This window comes from Eumetopias jubatus, unplaced genomic scaffold, assembly GCF_037043125.1.
Source record: "Eumetopias jubatus isolate StellerSeaLion01/CBP00866 unplaced genomic scaffold, mEumJub1_p1.0 scaffold_17, whole genome shotgun sequence".
NCBI classification, from domain to species: domain Eukaryota; kingdom Metazoa; phylum Chordata; class Mammalia; order Carnivora; family Otariidae; genus Eumetopias; species Eumetopias jubatus.
The window spans coordinates 37,081,257-37,104,429 of record NW_028274823.1 but is presented as its reverse complement, the minus strand read 5'-3'; the positions used below and the strand labels follow the sequence as shown (position 1 = coordinate 37,104,429).

The window sequence follows — 23,173 nt, the reverse complement described above, 5'->3', positions numbered from 1 at the left end:
CATTTCCTGATACCCAGCCTTGCAGGCTGACAGCTGACACCCCTGAGTGAGAAGAGAGATGAGTCATCGCAGCCATTGCCGAACACTCGTAAAATATGTGTGAAGTGTTTCTTTCAGTGATTTCCCCAATTCTGGCTTAAAACAAAAGCTGTACCTTTGGCACAAATTATGTCATGTGTGAAGTAGGATAAACCGTTTGAGATTTCGCTCATTCCCTCTCAGTTTGTACTCTCTCCTTTCATTTGGCGGCTCTGCTGGTAACGCACAGCGCACACCATCCCGCCCCTGTAACCAGAAGAAGGCAGAGAGTTCAGTAACCAGGCATTCGAGTCAGGCATGATAAAGAGCCAATGTGAATAACTAAGGTCATGTTAAAAAAATTAAACAAACCATTTAAAAACCTGAAGCAATCCAATTAACCACAACACCTTGCCTTCTACTATGGGAAAGACACAGGACATTCCCTACACGCTGCCGCAGCCTTCACTGTATGATATGGCGAGCATTTCTGAGAAATGTCTGCCTTCTCTCTGATGGCACACTTCTTCAAAGTAAGGACTTGCTTTACCCATCTTTGTTCCCTCGATGTCCACAGTGCTGAATGTGGCAGAAGCCCAATAAATGCCCACTAATCAAGTCAAGGAATGCACAATCATTCTTAAAAAAAAAAAAAAAAGTTATGAGCTGGATAAATCCTCACAGTGAAATGCAGTGAATTATAGATGGTCTTAACTACCTGTTAGGATTTTAGCAAAACATACAAAACGTGGCCTTCTGCTATTCTATGTAGAGCAATATTCATGACAGCAGACCTTCAATTAAAAATCATTACTTAAGTTGCTTTATTACAGCTACAAATAAACTTTATTTGATGTAATGTAATAAAACATTTTTCAAATGTAACAACATTTATCTGACCAGAATTAATCATTTAAATTATGAATATAAGTATATACAGTCACTTCAGCAAATCCATGGTTCAGGAATTTGTACAAGCTTTGTCTCAGAGGACAGCGCCCACCTCCCCTCCAGACCGTTCCTGTGTCTGGTGAGATGCAAGGTCAGTGAAAGCAGAAGAAATCCATAACCCACGTTGGAATTCCACATTCTCCTGGAAGAGAACAGCTACATTTCTTTTAGGAAAATAATTTTCTCTGTCAGTTCTCTTTTATCAAACAAAGCTTTGCGTTCACTTTCTCCCCTTGGAGGTACTCTTCCAATCCACCATCTTCCTGTCTCATTACATATTCCTTGTACCTTAAAAATGAAAAATACTATCTGCAAAGGGGCCTCTTCTGGTTCCTTACCTGCCCTATCGTCTACTACTTTGGGGAAGGAGAGGGAAGAAGAACGGAATCGGTCAGGCACACATTTGATTTAGGTTACAGAGAACACAAAAACAAATCCTCCTGAAGGAAGAGAACAGTGTTCTGAGTGTTTCCCAGTAGCAGCCCAGGTGACCCCCGAGTCACACAATTCCCTTCAATACAACACTGCCCAAGAATTAACATGTTGATGCTCTGTCTCTGAAAGCATCACAACCTTCCATGGAAACCCCCTTATTTCCACCCTTCCTCCCCAAAGACACACGGTTATCACCCAGCCCAGGAGCCCACTGCATCTGTGTGAACATGATCATCATGCCAAAAGTTCTGTGCCCACAACCATGCTGGTATACAGCCCAGTTCGGTGGCGCTCGCTCTTCATCCAGGTACAAAGCCTCACCGAAGGAACACCCCTCATCTCTCAGGACCCTTCAGAAGAAGTGTGAGTGCAAGAAAAAGCTTTATTCAGGTTTTATGTTTCTCTCCATCCTGAGATCTGTTCCTGAGTTATACCATAACAATACATGAGTTCACAAAGATAAGTACATTGGTGGGGAAGTCACAGGGACCCTGCAAAGAAGCGAAACTATTTGACAGAAGCTTTAACCAGACATTGCTCTGGGACATCATTTGTATTAGCTGATGACGGGATTCTGTTTTCTAACACGGACATGCAACATATTCAACACTACGCTTAACCACAGTTTGCTTGGAAAAACACCCTTCTGTCCTGCCACAAAATACATTCCGTCTTGTGAATGATTCCTGAATATTCACCACAACGCCTAGACTTGGAAGCATGGGAAGTGTGCATTGGAACTTTCTTCCATTTGTAGGGGCTTGGACGTACACAAAGCACCAGAAACGGTTTCCTTTCTGGGACTCAGTTCTGTCTGTGTGCGCACTGCTGAGCTGATCTGGCTGTCTTAAATGGAAAACTATTTTCCCTGGCACACAACAGCACTGATCCACAGAAAAAGATGAGAGGTCACCATCTCCCTCACAATATGATTTGTACAACAGATAACCCTGCTTGTCACGTCTCAGCCACCCCAGGAAAGGACAAGCCGCACTCCATTCTGTGGCCTCAGCAAATGGTTGAGTTCTGTTGCCACCTCTGTCTTGCCTTGTTGATTTCGTTTCCATTATTCCACTTTTGATCATGAATCATGACTTTTTTTTCTACAGTAGTCAGAGTTCTGTCTATAAAGAGAGAGAGAGAGAGAAAGAAAGGGAGAGAGAGAGAAGACAAGAAAATGATTTGGCAGGACCGTAAATGTGAGTTTTCATTTCGTGGTGGGTGGATTTAATTTTTACAGAATTCAGTCACTTGAATCATTTGTGGCTTCTAAGGGGTTATGTGAGCTCTCTAAAAGGAAAGAAAGAGTGCTATGGCTCTTTTCATAAATTTTATCATGTCTCTAAGTTGCCTGGGCCTCAATATATTTGCAAATCAGCCCCAGCTGACCCATTTAGAAATTCACTTTTATAATACAGCTGTAGCCAAAAATGGCTCCACGCTCAAAAATCCTTGCAAAATACTGCTGCACTTGCCCCACACGAAAAGAATACTGATGACTACTCATGAGAAGTGTTCTTCCCTTCAAGCCTAGGAGGGTGCATCATAGAAAGACATGTGTACAAAGACCAGAAAACCCCATCTCCCTCCCTTCCTTCCCTCCCACACTCAGAAGCGACATGAGTCATGGAGAACTCTTGGCCAACAGTTGAGGGAAAGTCTCTTTCTCCTTGGTGTAGAGCCACATTCCCTCCAGATCCAGTCCCCTAACTGCACCTTCACAGGACTCCACTTACCAAACACTATCCACGAGCTTGAGACCTAGGTCTGTTGAGGTTCCAGGGCCTGGCACCCGCACCCCCAGGCTCTGCTTCCCCATCCCAACAACAGTCCTACTCTCACTTGGCTCTCAAGACTGGATAGAGGGGTTTTCCCGGTACCAGGATCAGTTTTTCCATAAGACACCATCTCTTGCTTTGTCTGTCACCTCACAGGATGGTGCCTAAAGCGAAGCACCACACTGCGGCTCAAACCCACAGCTCCAGGCTCCTGTGTCTGTGGGAGTGGGCACCGGAAACAGCTGTGTCTCTGATGATGCTCCCCACCTATTCTTAGCCTGGGGTCTCCAACTGTCTCAGCACAGAGGAGACACTGCTCTTCTCTGCAGCTCAGCACTGCTCTGTTCACATTGGTTCATGGAATGGACTGAAGCCCTCCCTGGCCCCCCTGCCTTCACCACCCACCTGCGAGTACACTACCAAATGTTCAGACATCGTTGGCTCTTTCCTGCCCTCAATGCCACCCTCCTCATGTGGGCCCTCACGGCAGGAGACCTCATCTTCCTATTGGTCTCTTAACCCATCTCCTTTCTCTCATTGTGAACCTGTCTACACCACTGCCCTGGTCTCACTCCTACTCAAAACGCTTCATCTCTCCCCCAACCCCCAACCCACACCGCCCACCTGGCCCTCTGCACTGACTCTACTCAACCCAGCTTCCAGGCACTGCTGAAGACCTGCCCCAGCTTCCTTATCTGCCTCCAACCGCATCTGCGCCCCTCTGTCCATGCTGTCCCATCTGCTCTGAGGAGGCCCAACTCCACTTCCGCCCCTGCCATCCCTCCTTATTAAATTCAAGGCCCACTCCAAATATCACCTTCTTTCTGATTTGCACCATGGATAGTTTTTTTCCTAAGACATTCCCCCAAGCCTTATTTTTCTCATATACCTATCTGCACTGCTTGATTTTTATTTTAAAAGATTTTATTTATTTATTTGAGATAGAGAGAGTGCATGAGCACCAGCAGGGGGAGGGGCAGAGGGAGAGGGAGAGAGAGAGAGAGAATCTCCAGCAGACTCAAACCTGAGCAGGGAGCCGGACACAGGGCTCCATCCCAGGACCCTGAGATCATGACCTGAGCCGAAGGCAGACGCTTAATTGACTGAGCCACCCAGGCGGCCCTGTTAATGCTTGATTTTATTTGGTGTTATGTGTATCTGCTCAGAAAAAAAAAAAAAAATATGTTCGAAAAAACAAGAGAGGTCAATTGCCTGCCTATTTTAAAGAGATATTACAAAGTTAGAATGCAGGCAATGGCAAAGCAAACAAGCTGTAATTATTACTAATTGATGATTTAATAAAAACAAAGAGTTGAATTACATCTAGTTAATGATGAGGAAAATATTATTGGGGAGGGGGGCGGGGAGTGGAATCCATGAAATACCAAACATGTTATTTGTTTCTGCCTTTAAGGCAACATCCCAGCACAGAGACCCAGAGCTTTCAGGGCCTTGGTGCTTCCTCCCAGTTTCCACTAAGACCCATTTCCTTTTAATTTTTGTTTTGTTTTGTTTTGTTTTTAACCACTGGTTTCCATAAAGAAAAGGTAGAATCACCCTGAGCTCCAAAGCTTCAGCCCAAAGCCTGGAGCAGCAGATTGACAGAACTCATAAAAGGAACCCAAGGTCACTCTGCTACCACTCACCACTGCAATCAGCCGGGATTATGAGAGGCTTTGTGAAGAGAAAGGCAATATGATCACCAAGGAGAAGAAGGGAGAGGTGAAGGGAGAGCTACTTCAAAACAATTTCATGAAATTCTTTTATATGGAAGTATTTTAAAAACGGCTTCTCTTTTTTTCTTTTATACAAGATTTTATTTATTTATTTGAGAGAGAGAGAGAACGAGCGGGGAGAGGGGCAGTGGCAGAGGGAGAAGCAGACTTCCCACTGAGCAGGGAGCCGACGCGAGGTTCGATCCCAGGACCCCAGGATCATGACCTGAGCCGAAGGCAGATGCCTAACCGACTGAGCCACCCAGGCGCCCCCAAAACTGCTTTTCTATATTGCTCACAATAACAGTGTCAAAGAACAAAAATCACAATGTGACACTTAAAAACAATTCATGACAATCAAAAGCAACTCGATAAATGAGGTTGTCAAATTAAAAAGAAAAGCACAAGAATCCCTGCTTGTATCACGTTATCACACTTGGTTTTGTATTACCAGATGTGGATACTTGTGAAAAGGTGAAAGAGGTTATAAATTAGAACTGAATTAAAATTACCAGGTGGGCATACATAGCCTTTTCTCTCCATCTACTGCCTACCCAAGTGCCTGTTGGACTCCTGAGTCTCTCACTATGCTGATCAAGAAAATGGGAAGAAATGGGTGGATATTTGGAAGTAGCAATACACGGTCTAGTAGAGCATTTACATGGAAAAGAAAGAAAACTATCATGTAGGAGGGAAAAATAGAGCCAAGAAGGCAGAGTTAGGGGCGTAAGTGAACGAGATTAGAACCCAAGCAGCCAGAGAGGGAGGAAAGGGCTGGAGAGACTGGAGGGAGGAACCTCGCGTCTGTAGGCTGGCCAAGAAGTGTAGGCGCTGGAGAGACAGGTCGGGGGGAAAAAGGATGCTGAGAAGTTTGCTGTGAGCTCTGGATTAGACACCAGTCATTCTTCCAGAGCCTCCAGTAGAGTGAGTTGTTCGGGTCATCCAGCTGGTATGTACTGGAATGCAAGTACAGGATATTCGGATTACTAGTCTTTCACTAACCACGACCGCCACATCTTTTCCCACCCCAGCCCACTGGGACTGTGAGCTTCCAGAAGCAAGGACAGTCACCTATTCATCTTTCTACCCCTCAACATGCCTGGTGTCATGCCTTGTACATAGCAGGCCTCAAACGTTTCTGGAGAAAACCAGCCACTGAAGAGACTTTACCTCCAGCATCTGCCTTCTGATTCATCTCACCTGGTGCCCCTGGATCCGTCTCTGTCACTTTGATGATTCCCATTCTCCTACTTGCAGAGATCCAGTCAATGGCTCTCTTCTGTCCACATTAGGGTTTTAGGGTTTTGCAACTTCAGCATTATAGAATTTGGGGTGGGGTAATTCTTTGTTGTGGGGGGAGGCTGCCCCTGCATTATGGGACGTTGAACAGCGTCCACTGGATGCCAGTAGGTCCTCCCCTCCCCCAGCTGTGACAACCAAACATGTCTCTAGACACTGTCAAATGTCCCCTGGGGGAAAAAACCAACTCTGGTTGAGAACCACTTGTCTACACTAAAATCCCAAATTCCTGGGGCTGGAATGGGGGAGGCTTTACAATTTGATCTCGTTCTACCTTTGCACTGTGATCTCCATAGCTTGCCCCACACCAGAGCTTAGCGCCAGCCTGACTGTCCTTTGCAGAAGGCCCCACACTGGTGCCTTTACACGGATGCCGTTTCTACTCTCCTTTAGCTACGAATGCTTGACTACTTTCAGAGATGTACTAGAGCCCGTAACCTCCAAGGTCGTCCCTGATCAGGCTTAGGGTAAGCTCTGAGTTGTTTTCCTCTGCTTTGAATCCGATTTTTCCTTTTCCTTTTTCCACCTTTCCTTTGATCTCATTATGAAAAGGGTGACTGTGCATATGTGTGTGTCTACCTTCAGACTGTCCAACAGAAATACATGTGGGACAGGAAAGACATCATGTATTTTCTGCATCCTTCTCAATGCGTGGCACACTTACAAGCAAGAATTTCAAAAGAAGTCTTCCCACATTGAAAGTGACTAGAAAGCTGCCTGGTATCGAGTTTTTAAAACAGCAGTTATTCCAATTCTCTCACTGGAAATTTCCTGAAGTTAATGGAGATTTAGGCCAATCATTCCAAATGATTTTGTATGCTAATTATAAATAAAATCAATAATTATAAATGAAACAGCGTGAGATATAATGAGAGGACAGTCATTTTCTTAGACCAAGGGTCAGCAAACTATGACCTGTGGGCCAAATTCAACTGGCAGCTTGTTTTTGTAAATAAAGTCTTACTGGTGCATGACCATGCTCATTTGCTTACTTGTGTCGATGATTGCTTTCTTACTGCAAAGGCAGAGATGAGTAGTTTCAAGAGACCTATGGCTAGCAAAGCCTACTTAGCAAAACACACTTACTGTCTGGCCCTTCAGAGTAAAAGTTTGCTGACTCCTATCTTAAACTAACAGGAAGACAATACCCTAAGCCTCCATACTAGCTAAAGACCCAGAGGCAAATATCCTTGGATGCTATGTTGGTGAAGTTAGAGAATACGCTGAGTTCCTAGAGGTTTTCGGAGTCATCTGGTGGGTATCCTAGGTTTGGAGCCTCTGGAGTCTATTGTGATCCGTGAGGACACTTTGGTGTCTGCCTGGAGCAGGGCTGTTCTTCTGGGACAACTGGAAGCAGGAAGGTGTCCTTTGACACCGTTGTTACCCATAAAGGAATCTAATATATAAAGAATTTATAGAAGTAAAATTCAGGTGAGGTGGGAGCTAGATCTAGGGGTGCACTAGCTCACTGGGGGCCGCCTTAGTCCCCAGGTCTGTTACCTCTTCTCTCAAATGAAGGGCCCGGACAAGTTGGCTGACAGGCAGCCCACGGTTCTCTGGCTGCTCCCTCCCACCGGGTCCAGTGAAGAGGAGTGCCTCCCCCTCTCCCACCAGCACCTTCCATCTTCTCCTTCCAGTTTCTCTGCCCTCAAACAGCTTTCAAACAGGAAGATGTTGCCTCTGCCTCAGATTTAAAGCAAAATCGGGGTGCGACATGCTGACAACCCTAATTACTCTATCATCCCCATCTTTACCATGCCAAACTCACTAGCAAGTGGGTTGCATGTGAAACCCACGTTCCTTACCACCACTGGCCCTCAGATTCCAGCACCTACTGCAACTGCTTCCGGGAAATGCAGAGGCCTCCCAGACAGACTCAGCAACTAGGGGTTCTCTCCTCCGAAGGTGGGCAGCGCTTCCTCAAAGCTCTGCAGCTTTCAACACCTGCTTCATCCTGGCACGTCCCCATGCTAGCCACTCTCCTTTGTCTCAGGCTGCTTGCTTTAAGCCCGTGTGAATCTGCTCCCCTCCTCAAACGACTTTATCAGCAAAGGATGAGGGCATCAAAAAAGCTTCACTGGATATAAGAGTTAATAGCAACGAAAATAACAATGTTACAAGAATGGGACAAGTTAGGGGACATGACTTGGATGCTGTTTATGGGAAACGGATGGGAACCACCACCTTCCTTATGCATCACACCAACTGCAATTCCTCAACACATCAGTCCTGTCTTCCAGGCCCGGTAGGTGCCTGACTTTGGCTTTGGGAACTCTGTTGGCTGGACGACTGGAGTCTAGAGTATCCTGAACTCGAATCTGTTCCACTTAGTAGAAAATAAGCTGGCTACGGATTTAGGAAGCCCTCTGGGATACGCTCGGAGAGGTTCCATAGCAAGGGCGGGGTGGGGGTTGGGGATAAAAGGAAAATAGTGATAGGTGACCTTACAGCACAAACTCGGGTCTCTCGGGCCTCTCGGCGAGCTTCAGGGCCTCGTGCATGCCTGCAGCCGACAGCTTGCGGTTGATGTTCCGGTACTGGCACTGGAGCAGGCTGCGGTAGGTTGTCCTCAGGTCCCGGTTGAAGAAGGCATATATAAAAGGGTTAATGAGAGAGTTTGCATAGCCCAGCCACAGAAATGTCCTCTCCACCCACAGCGGGATGCAGCTGCAGGCCGTGCCGCAGATGAAGGGTCTGGCCGTGGAGAGGAGGAAAAAGGGCAGCCAGCACACGGTGAAGGCCCCGACTATGATCCCCAAGGTGGTGGCTGCTTTCTGCTCCCGCTTAAAGATGGAGATGTTTTTCCTTTCGTGTTTGAGGAATCTCGAAAGGTTGGCACACTCCTCCACCTCCTTCTGGAGCTTCACCATGCCGTTCAGGGAGATGATGCTGTCCGGCTCCTCGGGCCGGGGGAAGCCGGGGAACTTGTGCTTGGCGGCGCTCCTCCTGGCGGCCTTGTAGATCTGGTAGTACATGAACAGCATGACGGACATGGGGATATAAAACGCCACCGCCGTGGAGTAGATGGTGTAGCCGAAATCCTGGCTGATCAAGCACACCTTGTCGTCGTTCACATTCTGAGCCCACCCGAAGAGCGGGGGTAAGGTGATGGAGGCCGAAAGCAGCCAGACGGAGAGAATCATTTTTGCCATGCACTTCCCGTTCTGCCTCACAGGGTACGTGAGCGGCCTTGTGATCCCAAGGTACCTAGGGGTCAAATGGAAAGCAGGCATGTGACTCTGTGATCACTCCTGAGCAGCCAGCTTTCCACCCAGCAGCTCCATTCCTCAGGACAGCCCTTCTAGGGAGGCCTCATAGTGCCCATTTTACAGAGAGGTAAACTAAGGCTCTGGGATGTTACCTACTTCTGTCCAGGTCATACACTTAGCTAGAGGGACTGCCGGTGTTTGGCCTCGGAGCCCTCTGTCTGTAATGCCAGGCCATGCTCTTCTTGAACCTCGCAGCCTCTCCGATTCCATGCAGTGAACCAAAGGTTAAACATCCGCCCTCCCCCTCCCCCCCACGACCACTGCCACGGAAATCAGCCAGGAACAAAATGTCAAGCCTGACGCGGGATGTGGTGACACATCCTCACAAATTAACCAAGGTCTACCACGCTCTGATATTATACACCCACTGATCTCCCAGGCTGTCTTAATTCAGACAGGCTTTCAATTCATTTTAACTTCCCCTTTGCACGGTAGCAAGAGCATTTCTTTAAGATCACAGACATTTGTGAGATATTAAGGAAATCCTAGGGCTCTGGAATGGAAAGTAGCAAGTAATCTTTTTTTGTTGTTGTTATGCCCAGAAAATTCTCACACAAGAGTAATGTCGGAAGAATCTATAAAATAAAAACAGCCTACCTCGTCTCTCCTCTCCTGAGAAGGATCACAAAAAAGGGGCACAATTCTGAAAAATAGGAGGTAAAGCCAATGTTTTTTCTGTGCTTAGTTCTACATAGAGAATAAATATTTCTCCGCCTCTCTTATCAAGGATTTCCAATGCAGAAGAGACTCAGCAAACAGAAAACATGCACAGCAAGATGTTTTTGCTAAATGTTTAATGGTTTTCAGCTTTCCAAATCTGTTTTTTTCTCTGTGTATTTAATGGTCTTAGCTTCTATTTTGGGGAGAATGCAAAGAGCCCGTAAGAAGCCAAGACAGGTAAAAGCTGGTCATTTTGTTGCTTTTTTCATTTCATGGATGTATATAAAAGATACAGTCTTAACACAGGAAAAGGAAAGGTAGAGAGCCCCCAAATTACCAACAGGTTATTTTCTGGAAGTGTCTCAGCTGGTGGGTTGGAACTTTAAAAATAATTATTTGGTGCTAGAAATAGCCTCAGATGTTTTGCTTAAATTATCCCGCAAAAGTCAAAAAATCATACTTTCACCATGAAAATTAGCATCACTGCAGCACTTACAACAAGGCAAAATTGAAATATTAGCAAAAAGGAATCAGCCACATTTGCTTATTCACTGAGAAGATTTATTCATTCCTTCAACAAATATTAATTGAGCTCCTTCCGTATGCCGGGTGCTGTTTTAAAAGTTGCAGATGTGGCAATGAATAAGAGACACAAATCCTGAAGCCAGGTGCTGGGGGTAATCATGTTGGGTGGAGCGGGAGGACTACGGCTTGTGCTAGCCTGGAAGGGGCTCCCGCTTCTTTCCCAGGATTCAGGTGTCGGTGGCGCGGGCTCATTTCACAACCTCTAGATCCCCTTCCTCGATCAAGCTGACTCACAAGCACTCTCCCTAGGTTTATCAGCTATAACTAGGATGAAGGTTGGGCTCCCAAACAGAATGAAGGATGAGAAAGAGGGCGGTTCTCCTGAGAACACAAGAATTAGAGCTGAAGAGGAAGGGGAAAGAGCAAAGGAGGGAGGAAAGAGGGAGCAAGGAAGGGAAATGCAGAGTAGACTTTGCTGTTTGGGAATTATCTAAAATTATCTGAGTTTTGTGTTGTGGGAAAATTTTTAAGAAAATTAAAACACACACACACGCACAAACCGGTACATGAGGAAATCCCTAAAGCAAGGTGTTGGAACTGACTGGAAGTATACGGTTAATTTGATCCCTGCCCTGAGATAGTCCTTTTTTTTTTTTTTTTTTTTTTTTTGCTTTGGTTCAGGCTTTTCCTGCTGGAACTGCTTTGCAGACCTCTCTTTTCAGATCTCGTATTTGCTCTCTATCAATTCCTGTGGATGGACATAGCCTTTTGGCTCCTTCTTTGTTTCCCAGCTCCCCCCAGCAAGCCTTTGCCAGGACTTGGATTTTGATTATCTTCTCTCTGCCTGTAGCCACAGGCACAAGCTGTTTGTTCCCAAGCCTGGATCTAGCTCCCTGGATATCAACCAAGGCAGGAGGTCTAACAGAGACCAGTTCCTACAGTTCCCCAGGTGGCCACCAGATGGCATTGTGAGACCATCTTACACCTACTTACGGCGGGGGGGGGGGGGGGGGCGGGGATCGGGATGTGGGTCCTTAGGGCAATTGGTGTTTACTGGAAGGAGGAAGGAGAATCACTGTGGATGAGAAAAGTTATATTTTAATTGTGGGGTTATACAAAAAAATTAGCAAGCCTGGAATTCACAACCTCGTAAACTATTCTTGAGGAAATCCGTTCAGTTTTCCCTTCCATCCTTCACATACTCTTTACTCAAACAGGGAATTCCATCTTCAGGCTTAATTAAATCCAGCCTCTCTTCTGCTCCCATAAATAATATGGAATTCACAAAGATTAACCCTGAGAGATTAATTGAGTACCCAAGGACATCTCACAATATTAAATAATCTCATGAGCGCAGCATGCTTTTTCATATTCTAATATACTTAGACTGACTTATATTGCATTTCAGTGATGTGGGTCGGCCCGTATTTGATCCTTCCTGAATGTATAAATTATATTCCATAAACTCCTATTTTAGACTCCATTATCTAGTTGCATCAAGTCACGTCCTACAGTAAGGCAAGTAGAGTTACTTTTGTAGTTTCCTGGGTACCACCTGGTGAGACTTTGAAGGCTAAAATCAATCGAAAGATGATTTTTAAAAATGCATGAGCGTTCATCAAAGTGTCTGGAAATAAAAAAATAAACAAAAGTCAACAGATTTTTAAAAATCAATTAACAATTAGAAATATTATGAAAGGAAGTAACTCTATTCACAGCAACAATCAAGGAATTAAAATATCTAGATAAATGTTTTAAATGTCAGGGCCTACATGAAGAACATGTTTTAAATGCCAGGGCCTACTGAAAGAACTAAAAGAATGCTTGAATCCATAGGGAATTTTTAAAAAATACAACCCAGTGTTATAAAAGTGCCAATTTCCCCTCAATTAATCTAAAACTAATACACAACTCTACTGGAAAATTCCAGCAGGACTTTTCTTCATTTGATCAAATGATTTTTAGTTCATCAAGTAAATACGGAAAAAGCAGAAAATCTGAAAAAGAAGAAAATTGAAGAGATACTTATTCTATTTAAAAAAATAGTATAAAGCCACAGAAACAAAAACTCAGTAATAATGACTCAGAAATAGGTCAATTGAATAGAACACAGCGCAGAAACAGATTCAAATATATAAGGGAATAATATAAGAAAATGAGTCACTTTAAATCAGTAGTAAAATGGTATATGTATTCTTGAAGTCTGACAACTGGCTAGCAATTGGGGTAAGTAAAAATAAAACTGGCTTATGTTTCTCCTTATTCAAAAATAAATCCCAGATGGATCAAAGATTATCGTGTAAAAAAAGTTAAAATCTAAGGCTACTATGAGGAAATACGGGAAAGTATTTCTTCAATCTTGGAAGGACAATGCTCATTCTTAACTGTGATACAAAAGCTTAAAACTACAAAATGACATAGTGATTAAATTTTGACAAAAATTTTATACACAAAAACAAGTGACATTTAGTTTAAATTAAAAATCACTGTGTGCAGGGGGCGGAGCAAGATGGTGGAGGAGTAGGAGACCTGGATTTCGTCTGGTCGCAGGAATTCAGCTGAATAGGGATCAAACCATTCTGAACACCTACGAACTCAACAGGAGACTGAAGAAAAGAACAGCAGCAACTCTCTGAACAGAAAAGCGACCACTTTCTGGAAGGTAGGACGTGCGGAGAAGTGAATCCGAGGTGATATTCGGGAGGATAGACGGCGGGGGAGGGGGCCTCCGTCAGCCGCTTCTGGCGAGTGATAGAGCCGCGGAGCACAAAATCGGACCTTTTAGAAGTTGGCTCCGCTGAGGGACGTCGCTGCAGTGGCTAAGCGGGGGGTGGAACCCTCGCAGGACAGTGTGGTCTCAGGACCCTCGGGGTCACAGAAAGACCGGGGGTGCCTGAGTGCGGCAGAGCTCCCAGGTATCGGAGCGGGGAAGCCGGCTGCAGAGACAGAGCCGAGGCGCGGGCTCTCAGCTCGGGGTTGCCATAAACTGTGATCGGTGACAGTCGGGCCACTGCTCCTCCAGCAGGGACACAATAAGCGGCAGAGCCGGGGAGATTCCCCTTCCTCCCCTGGGAGGAGCGGCGTGGGAGCGCACCGCAAGGATCTGCTGGGTTTGGAGACTCCACACGGGGTCGGGAGCCAGAGAGAAACGCTCGGTCACAGGCCGGGTGAGCACGGAGCGCGGCCGGAGACCGGAGAGACGGGAGTGACTGCTTTTCTCTGGGGGCGCACTGAGGAGCGGGGCCCCAAGTTCTCAGCTCCTCCGGGCGGAGATTGGGAGGCCACCATTTTCACTGTCATCCTCCAAAGCTGTACCGAGAGCTTGCAGGGAACAAAAGCTCCTGAGAGCAAACCGGAGCAGCTTGCTTAGCCCAGACGACAAGGGCCGGGCAATTCCGCCTCCGGCAAAGACATTTGGGAACCACGGCAACAGGCCCCTCCCCCAGAAGATCAGCACCAACAGCCAGCCAAGACCAAGTTTACCGATCAAGGAGAACGGGAGAATTCCAGCGCTAGGGGAATACTGCACATAGAATTCATGGCTTTTTTACCATGATTCATTAGTTTTTCAAAGTTAATTTTTTTTACCTGTTTTTTTTGAATTTTTCTTTTTCCCTTTTTCAAACAACATCTTATCAATCCCTTTTTTTAAAAAAATATTTTTTATTTTTCATTTTTAGAGTCATATTTTTATCCCTTCATAGTAGTTACCCTTATTTTTGGCATATATATATAAGTTGTTCTCTCTTTAAAATTTTCAGATACAATTTCTTCTAACAGATCAAAATATACCCTAAATCACTAGTGTATGGCTTTGTTCTATTCTCCTGCCTGATCACATTCTCTCCCTTTTCTTTTCTTTTTTTTCTTTTTTCTTTTTCTTTTTAAATCTTCTTCTTTCTTTTTAAAAACAACTTATCTTATCAATTCCTTTTATAAAATCTTTTATAATTTTCACCATTACAGTCATCTGCCATCCCTTCATTGTATCAACCCTTATTTTGTACATATATAAGTCTTTCTTCCTTTAAAATTTTAGCAGGCACTTTCTTCTAACAGACCAAATTATGCCCATAAGCTAGTGTGTGACACTGATCTATGCACTAGTCTGATCATATTTGATCGTGTTCTGTTTTTTTTTTTGTTTTGTTCTGTTTTTGTTTGTTTTTATCTTTTTCTTTTTCCTTTTTTTTTCTCTCTTCTTTCTTTCCCTTTCTTGTCCCCTGGTTTCAGGTCTTTTCTGATTTGTATACAGTATATTTGATGGAGACATTCTTAACCTGTTAGCATTCTGTTCCCTCATTCATCTGTTCTCCTCTGGACAAAATGACAAGACGAAAAAAATCACCTCAGCTAAAAGAACAAGAGGTAGTACCATCTGCCAGGGACCTACTTAATACTGACATTAGTACGATGTCGGACCTAGAGTTCAGAATCATGACTTTAAAGATACTAGCTGGGCTTGAAAAAAGTGTGGAAGTTTTTAGAGAGACCCTTTCTGGAGAAATAAAAGAACTAAAATCTAACAAAGTCGAAATCAAAAAGGCTATTAATGAGGTGCAATTAAATGGGGGCACTAACTGCTAGGATAAATGAGGCAGAAGAAAGAATCAGCGATATAGAAGACCAAATGATGGAAAACAAAGAGGCTGAGGAAAAGAGAGATAAACAACTACAGGATCACGAGGGCAGAATTCGAGAGATAAGTGATATGATAAGACAAAACAACATTAGAATAATTGGGATCCCAGAAGAAGAAGAAAGACAGAGAGGGGCAGAAGCGATATTGGAGCAAATTATAGCAGAGAACTTCCCTAATGTGGGGAAGGAAACAGGCATCAAAATCCAGGAGGTACAGAGAACCCCTCTCAAAATCAATAAAAATAGGTCAATACCCCAACAGCTAATAGTAAAACTTACGAGTCTCAGAGACAAAGAGAAAATCCTGAAAGCAGCTCGGGAGAAGAGATATGTAACCTACAATGGTAGAAACATTAGATTGGCAACAGACCTATCCACAGAGACCTAGCAGGCCAGAAAGGACTGGCATGATATCTTCAGAGCACTAAACGAGAAAAATATGCAGCCAAGAATACTATATCCAGCTAGGCTATCATTGAAAATAGAAGGAGAGATAAAAAGCTTCCAGGACAAACAAAAACTAAAGGAATTTGCAAACACGAAACCGGCCCTCCAAGAAATATTGAAAGGGGTCCTCTAAGCAAAAAGAGAGCCTAAAAGCAGCATAGACCAGAAAGGAACACAGACAATATACAGTAACAGTCACCTTACAAGCAATACAATGGCACTAAATTCATACCTTTCAATAGTTACCCTGAATGTAAATGGGCTAAATGCCCCAATCAAAAGACACAGGCTATCAGACTGGATTAAAAAACAAGACCCATCCATATGCTGTCTGCAAGAGACTCATTTTAGACCCAAAGACACCCCCGGATTGAAAGTGAGGGGTTGGAAAACCATTTACCATGCTAATAGACACCAAAAGAAAGCTGGGGTGGCAATCCTGATATCAGACAAATTAGATTTTAAAACAAAGACTGTAATAAGAGATGAAGAAGGACACTATATCCTACTTAAAGGGTCTATCCAACAAGAAGATCTAACAATTGTAAATATCTATGCCCCTAACGTGGGAGCAGCCAATTATATAAGGCAATTAATAACAAAAGCAAAGAAACACATTGACAACAATACAATAATAGTGGGGGACTTTAACACCGCCCCGACTGAAATGGACAGATCATCTAAGCAAAAGATCAACAAGGAAATAAAGACTTTAAATGAAACACTGGAACAAATGGACTTCACACACATATTCAGAACATTCCATCCCAAAGCAACGGAATACAGATTCTTCTGTAGTGCCCATGGAACATTCTCCAGAACTGATAACATCCTAGGTCACAAATCAGGTCTCAACCGGTACCAAAAGACTGAGATTATTCCCTGCATATTTTCAGACCACAATGCTTTGAAACTAGAACTCAATCACAAGACGAAAGTTGGAAAGAACTCAAATACATGGAGGCTAAAGAGCATCCTACTAAAGAATGAATGGGTCAACCAGGAAATTAAAGAAGAATTAAAAAAATTCATGGAAACCAATGAAAATGAAAACACAACTGTTCAAAATCTTTGGGATACAGCAAAGGCAGTCCTGAGAGGAAAGTATATAGCAATACAAGCCTTTCTCAAGAAACAAGAAAGGTCTCAAATACACAACCTAACCCTACACCTAAAGGAGCTGGAGAAAGAACAGCAAAGAAAGCCTAAACCTAGCAGGAGAAGAGAAATAATAAAGATCAGAGCAGAAATCAATGAACTAGAAACCAAAAGAACAGTAGAACAGATCAACGAAACTAGGAGCTGGTTCTTTGAAAGAATTAACAAGATTGATAAACCCCTGGCCAGACTGATCAAAAAGAAAAGAGAAATGACCCAAATCAACAAAATCATGAATGAAAGAGGAGAGATCACAACCAACACCAAAGAAATACAAACAATTATAAGAACATATTATGAGCAACTCTATGCCAGCAAATTAGATAACCTGGAAGAAATGGATGCATTGCTAGAGATGTATCAACTACCAAAATTGAACCAGGAAGAAATAGAAAACCTGAACAGACCTATAACCACTAAGGAAATTGAAGCAGTCATCAAAAATCTCCCAACAAACAAAAGCCCAGGGCCAGATGGCTTCCCAGGGGAATTCTATCAGACATTAAAGAAGAATTAATACCTATCCTCCTGAAACTGTTCCAAAAAATAGAAATGGAAGGAAAACTTCCAAACTCATTTTATGAGGCCACCATTACTTTGATCCCAAAACGAGAAAAGACCCCATCAAAAAGGAGAATTACAGACCAATATCCTTGAGGAACATGGATGCCAAAATTCTCACCAAAATACTAGCCAATAGGATCCAACAGTACATTAAAAGAATTATTCACCATGACCAAGTGGGATTTATCCCTGGGCTGCAAGTCTGGTTCAACATCCGCAAATCAATCAACGTGATACAATACATTAACAAAAGAAAGAACAAGAAATCATAGGATCCTCTCAATAGATGCAGAAAAAGCATTTGACAAAGTACAGCATCCTTTCTTGATCAAAACTCTTCAGAGTATAGGCATAGAGGGTACATACCTCAATATCATAAAAGCCATCTATGAAAAACCTACAGCGAATATCATTCTCAATGGGGGAAAGCTGAGAGCTTTTCCCCTAAGGTCAGGAATGTGGCAGGGATGTCCACTCTCTCCACTGCTATTCAACATAGTATTAGAAGTCCTAGCCACAGCAATCAGACAACAAAAAGAAATCAAAGGCATCCAAATCGGCAAAGAGGAAGTCAAACTCTCCCTCTTTGCAGATGATATGATACTGTATGTGGAAAACCCAAAAGACTCCACCCCAAAACTGCTAGAACTCATACAATTCAGTCAAGTAGCAGGATATAAAATCAATGCACAGAAATCAGTGGCATTCCTATACACCAACAACAAGACAGAAGAGAGACAAATCAAGGAGTCGATCCCATTTACAATTGCACCCAAAACCATAAAATACCTAGGAATAAATTTAACCAAAGAGGCAAAGGATCTGCACTCAGAAAACTATAAAATACTCATGAAAGAAATTGAAGAAGATACAAAGAAATGCAAAAACGTTCCCTGCTCATGGAATGGAAGAACAAACATTGTGAAGATGTCAGTGCTACCTAGAGCAATCTACACATTCAATGCAAACCCCATCAAAATACCATCCACCTTTTTCAAAGAAATGGAACAAATAATCCTAAAATTTGTATGGAACCAGAAGAGACCCCGAATAGCCAGAGGAATATTGAAAAAGAAAACCAAAGCTGGCGGCATCACAATTCCGGACTTCCAGCTCTATTACAAAGCTGTCATCATCAAGACAGTATGGTACTGGCACAAAAACAGACCCACAGATCAATGGAACAGAATCGAGAGCCCAGAAATGGACCCTCAACTCTATGGTCAACTCATCTTTGACAAAGCAGGAGAGAATGTCCAATGGAAAAAAGACAGTCTCTTCAACAAATGGTGTTGGGAAAATTGGACAGCCACGTGCAGAAGAATGAAACTGGACCATTTCCTTACACCACACACAAAAATAGACTCCAAATGGTTGAAAGACCTAAACGTGAGACAGGAGTCCATCAAAATCCTAAAGGAGAACACAGGCAGCAACCTCTTCGACCTCAGCCACAGCACCTTCTTCCTAGAAACATCGCCAAAGGCAAGGGACGCCAGGGCAAAAATGAACTATTGGAATTTCATCAAGATAAAAAGCTTTTGCACAGCAAAAGAAACAGTCCACAAAACCAAAAGACAACCGACAGAATGGGAGAAAATATTTGCAAATGACATATCAGATAAAGGGCTAGTATCCAAAATCTATAAAGAACTTATCAAACTCAACACCCAAAGAACAAATAATCCAATCAAGAAATGGGCAGAAGACATGAACAGACATTTTTCCAAAGAAGACATCCAAATGGCCAACAGACACATGAAAAAGTGCTCAACATCGTTCAGCATCAGGGAAATCCAAATCAAAACCTCCATGAGATACCACCTCACACCCGTCAGAATGGCTAAAATTAACAAGTCAGGAAACGACAGATGTTGGTGGGGATGTGGAGAAAGAGGAACCCTCCTACACTGTTGGTGGGAATGCAAGCTGGTGCAACCCACTCTGGAAAACAGTATGGAGGTTCCTCAAACAGTTGACAATAGAGCTACCATATGATCCAGCAATTGCACTACTGCGTATTTACCCCAAAGATACAAATGTAGGGATCCGAAGGGGTACGTGCACCCCAATGTTTATAGCAGCAATGTCCACAATAGCCAAACTGTGGAAAGAGCCAAGATGTCCGTCGACAGATGAATGGATAAAGAAGAGGTGGTATATATACACAATGGAATATTATGCAGCCATCAAAAGGAATGAGATCTTGCCATTTGCAACGACGTGGATGGAACTGGAGGGTGTTATGCTGAGTGAAATAAGTCAATCAGAGAAAGACATGTATCATATGACCTCACTGATACGAGGAATTCTTAATCTCAGGAAACAAACTGAGGGTTGCTTGAGTGGTGGGGGGTGGGAGGGAGGGGGTGGCTAGGTGACAGACATTGGGGAGGGTATGTGCTATGGTGAGCACTGTGAATTGTACAAGACTGATGAATCACGGATCTGTACTTCTGAAACAAATAATGCAATATATGTTAAGGAAAAAAAAAGAAGAAGATAGCAGGAAGGGAAGAATGAAGGGGAGTGAGTCGGAGGGGGAGACGAACCATGAGAGACGATGGACTCTGAAAAACAAACTGAGGGTTCTAGAGGGGAGGGGGTGGGGGGATGGGCTAGCCTGGTGATGGGTATTAAAGAGGGCACATTCTGCGTGGAGCACTGGGTGTTATGCACAAACAATGAACATGGAACACTACATCAAAAACTAATGACGTAATGTATGGTGATTAACATAACAATAAAAAATTATTAAATAAAAAATCACTTTGTGCAGAGTTAAAAGTCAAATGACAAACTCCAAGTCCAAATAATAATATCTCAATATTCACAGATCCCTTACAGGTCAATGAGAAAAAGACAACCATCCCAATAAAAATACTGAAGCAATTAAACAAAGAAGAAATAAGAACATCCAATAAGCGCTTGGAAATATGTGCGATTTCACTAATAATCAGAGAGATGCAAATTTTTAAATGATTTTTGGGCATTTGTCAATTTTTAAGAAAGACAAAAGCCAATATTGAGAAAGTATGAAAAAACAAGCACTCTATTATTTTGCTAGTGGGTGTTGCAACTGGATCAAAGTTCTGGAGGGCAGTTTGGTAAGGAATATACACCAAAATTTACCTTTTGTCTCAGCAATCAGATTTCTAGGAATTTAAGAATATAACTGTACAAAAGCAAAATGATTAATGTGCAAGGATATTAACACATAATAGAGGGGGAAAGCTGCAGTGTAAATATCAATAGGAGGTTAAAGTTGAGTACATATGCATGTATACATAGATACAGATATGGATGTAGATGTATAATGTAACCATTAAAAATTATGACACACGTATTTATTTACTGACATGAAAACACAAAAAAGTGGAGCGAAAACAATGTCTAGTCCTAAAAGACAAGTAACAGAGCGTCATATATTGTATTAATCTTTTTATGTAAAACTAGGTGTTTATATGAGTGTGTGTGTGTGTGTGTGTGTGTGTGTACTGAGATGTCTAGAAGAATACCTACCAAATATGAATGGCACTTTTATCTCAGTTGGAGAGATTTGAGTAGTTTTGGGGTTTTTTTTAAAGATTTTATTTATTTATTTTGAGAGAGAGAGCACATGAGAACGGGGAGGGTCAGAGGGAGAAGCAGACTCCCTGCTGATCAGGGAGCCCGATGTGGGACTCGATCCAGGGACTCCAGGATCATGACCTGAGTACTTGGATGGGAGATTTGAGTAGTTTTAAATTCTTGGGGGGGACTTGGGACTTTTCTATGCTTAATTTTTTTTTGTTTTTTGTTTTTTTAAGGTTTTATTTTATTCATTAGAGAGAGAGATAGCGAGAGAGTGAATGAATACAAGCAGGGGGAGTGGGAGAGGGAGAAGCAGGCTTCCTGCTGAGCGGGGAGCCCGACATGGGCTCGATCCCAGTACCCTGGGATCATGACCTGAGCCGAAGGCAGATGCTTAACAACTGAGCCACCCAGGCGCCCCTCTAATTTTTGTTAACTGTGTGTAAAAAAGAATAGAACATCATTTTAATTTCATTTTAATTCTGAGAATAAAATAAAAGATTAGGGAGAATTCTGGGATTTCTAAGCCACCTAAGTGATTTTGGCAATACAGATGACCTGGTTCATAAAATCTTTAAAAGCCGATAATTAAATCTCAGATTGTTTTATTTGATAAACTTTCCAAAAGTGTATTATTACATTCATAAATTCACACAAAGGAAACAGAACTTACTGGCATTTAAAATCCCGTAATTAGTATATAAAGTAATATTAGTATTCAGGGAAGTGTTTGTTCAAATTATACATTCATTCTCTCAAATAGTATAAATTTATTCTCTCGTACAGTATAAATCTTACCTTTGGCGGGGGGGGAGGTAATCTAGATTGATTCTGAAAATTCCCTAATATGCATGGTTAATATTTGTCACAGTACATTTTATGATCATTTGTGCTCAGTATTAATTAGAAAGCAGGGTGCTTATAAAGCCTTCAGAATTTAACTTCAAAATGGATACAAATGTTAAAATACAGTAAATCTCAGAGACAAAGGCACCAAAGTATTATATAATTGAGAAATGTATGCAACTCACAACAGGGGCTCTATTAAAGAAGGGGTTTGTAGAAAAAGAGGGTTAGGCAATTATAATCTACATAAAGAAGGATTAGAAAGCAAATGAATTCTGCTGCCTGTCTTCCATTCTAACTCTACAGAAATTATAGGTAATGGTTCTTCAGCAAAATGGCTTCTCCTGAGTTTTGCTGCTATAGAATAATAAGTTAGGAGGTAAAAGAAACAGGAGAGAATTACTCTTTGGCAAGTGTTAGGCTTGAAAAAGGTCTGCACACTTAGCACACCATTTCCGTGAGAAATCCTCCCTCACAGGTGAAATCCACTGGAATCTCCAGCCCAAAGTTGTCAGAATATCAGAACCACTGAGAAGTTTGGAAACCTACAGACTCCCAGACTGCTTCCACAGATGCTCTTTCAAGAAGGTCTGGAGGCCCAGGGCTTTGTACTTAGGACTGTTCTGTTCCTTATCCCATGTACTGCTGTCAGGTTGCCTTCCTTTGTTCAATTACAGAGATTTTACTCTTGTATGAAGGACTTCACTTTTACTTTATATATTTCATCTTCATGGTTTGCTTCCAGTTGGGGCCAGCAAAAGCATCACGAACCATGTCTCCGTTACGCCAGCTATTAGTTTTGTCTCCCAGTGTACTAATTGCAAGTGAGATAAGCATGGTTTTTATGTCTTAATCAAGCTGTACATTTTTTTTAAACGTACAGAATACAACAAGGTTTTGTAAACATTTTTGACAATAAGAAATAAGAACAAATATGTCTTATAATAAATATATTGTCCACAGTCATTCAGTACACATATATTTATGTATTTAAATAAGAAACTGAGGCACATATATATATATACATATATGTATGTGGGTATATAGACATAGGCATGCATATGTTTATGTATTATGAATTTAAATAGAAGTTTCACAATACCAACTTACCATTATAATTTGCAATTCACTCTCTTCTATTCTACTTCAGATTTTTAAAGCGTTGGTCTTAAGAGGCAACCCACGGAATGGGAGAAGATATTTGCAAATGACATTACAGATAAAGGGCTCGTATCCAAGATCTATAAAGAACTTCTCAAACTCAACACCCAAAAGACAAATAATCCAATCAAGA

General features: G+C 42.6%; 1 protein-coding gene across 4 annotated transcripts in view; it reads right to left on the bottom strand.

Moving 5' to 3' along the window:
• Positions 1 to 844: 844 nt before the first annotated feature.
• HTR7 (5-hydroxytryptamine receptor 7) overlaps positions 845 to 23,173 on the bottom strand; it is a 79,875-nt gene continuing 57,546 nt past the window's right edge. Inside the window, exons 2-3 of one of the 4 annotated variants that reach the window (XM_028098885.2) lie at positions 8,640 to 9,403; positions 845 to 2,528 (exon numbers count right to left, since the gene is read on the bottom strand). In XM_028098885.2, the coding sequence (XP_027954686.1) occupies positions 8,641 to 9,403 (763 nt within the window). In that variant the 3' untranslated portion in view covers positions 845 to 2,528; position 8,640. Of the gene's footprint in view, positions 2,529 to 4,437; positions 5,854 to 8,639; positions 9,404 to 23,173 lie in introns of those variants that run through there. The other 3 variants (XM_028098883.2, XM_028098882.2, XM_028098886.2) reach the window with 3 other exon arrangements.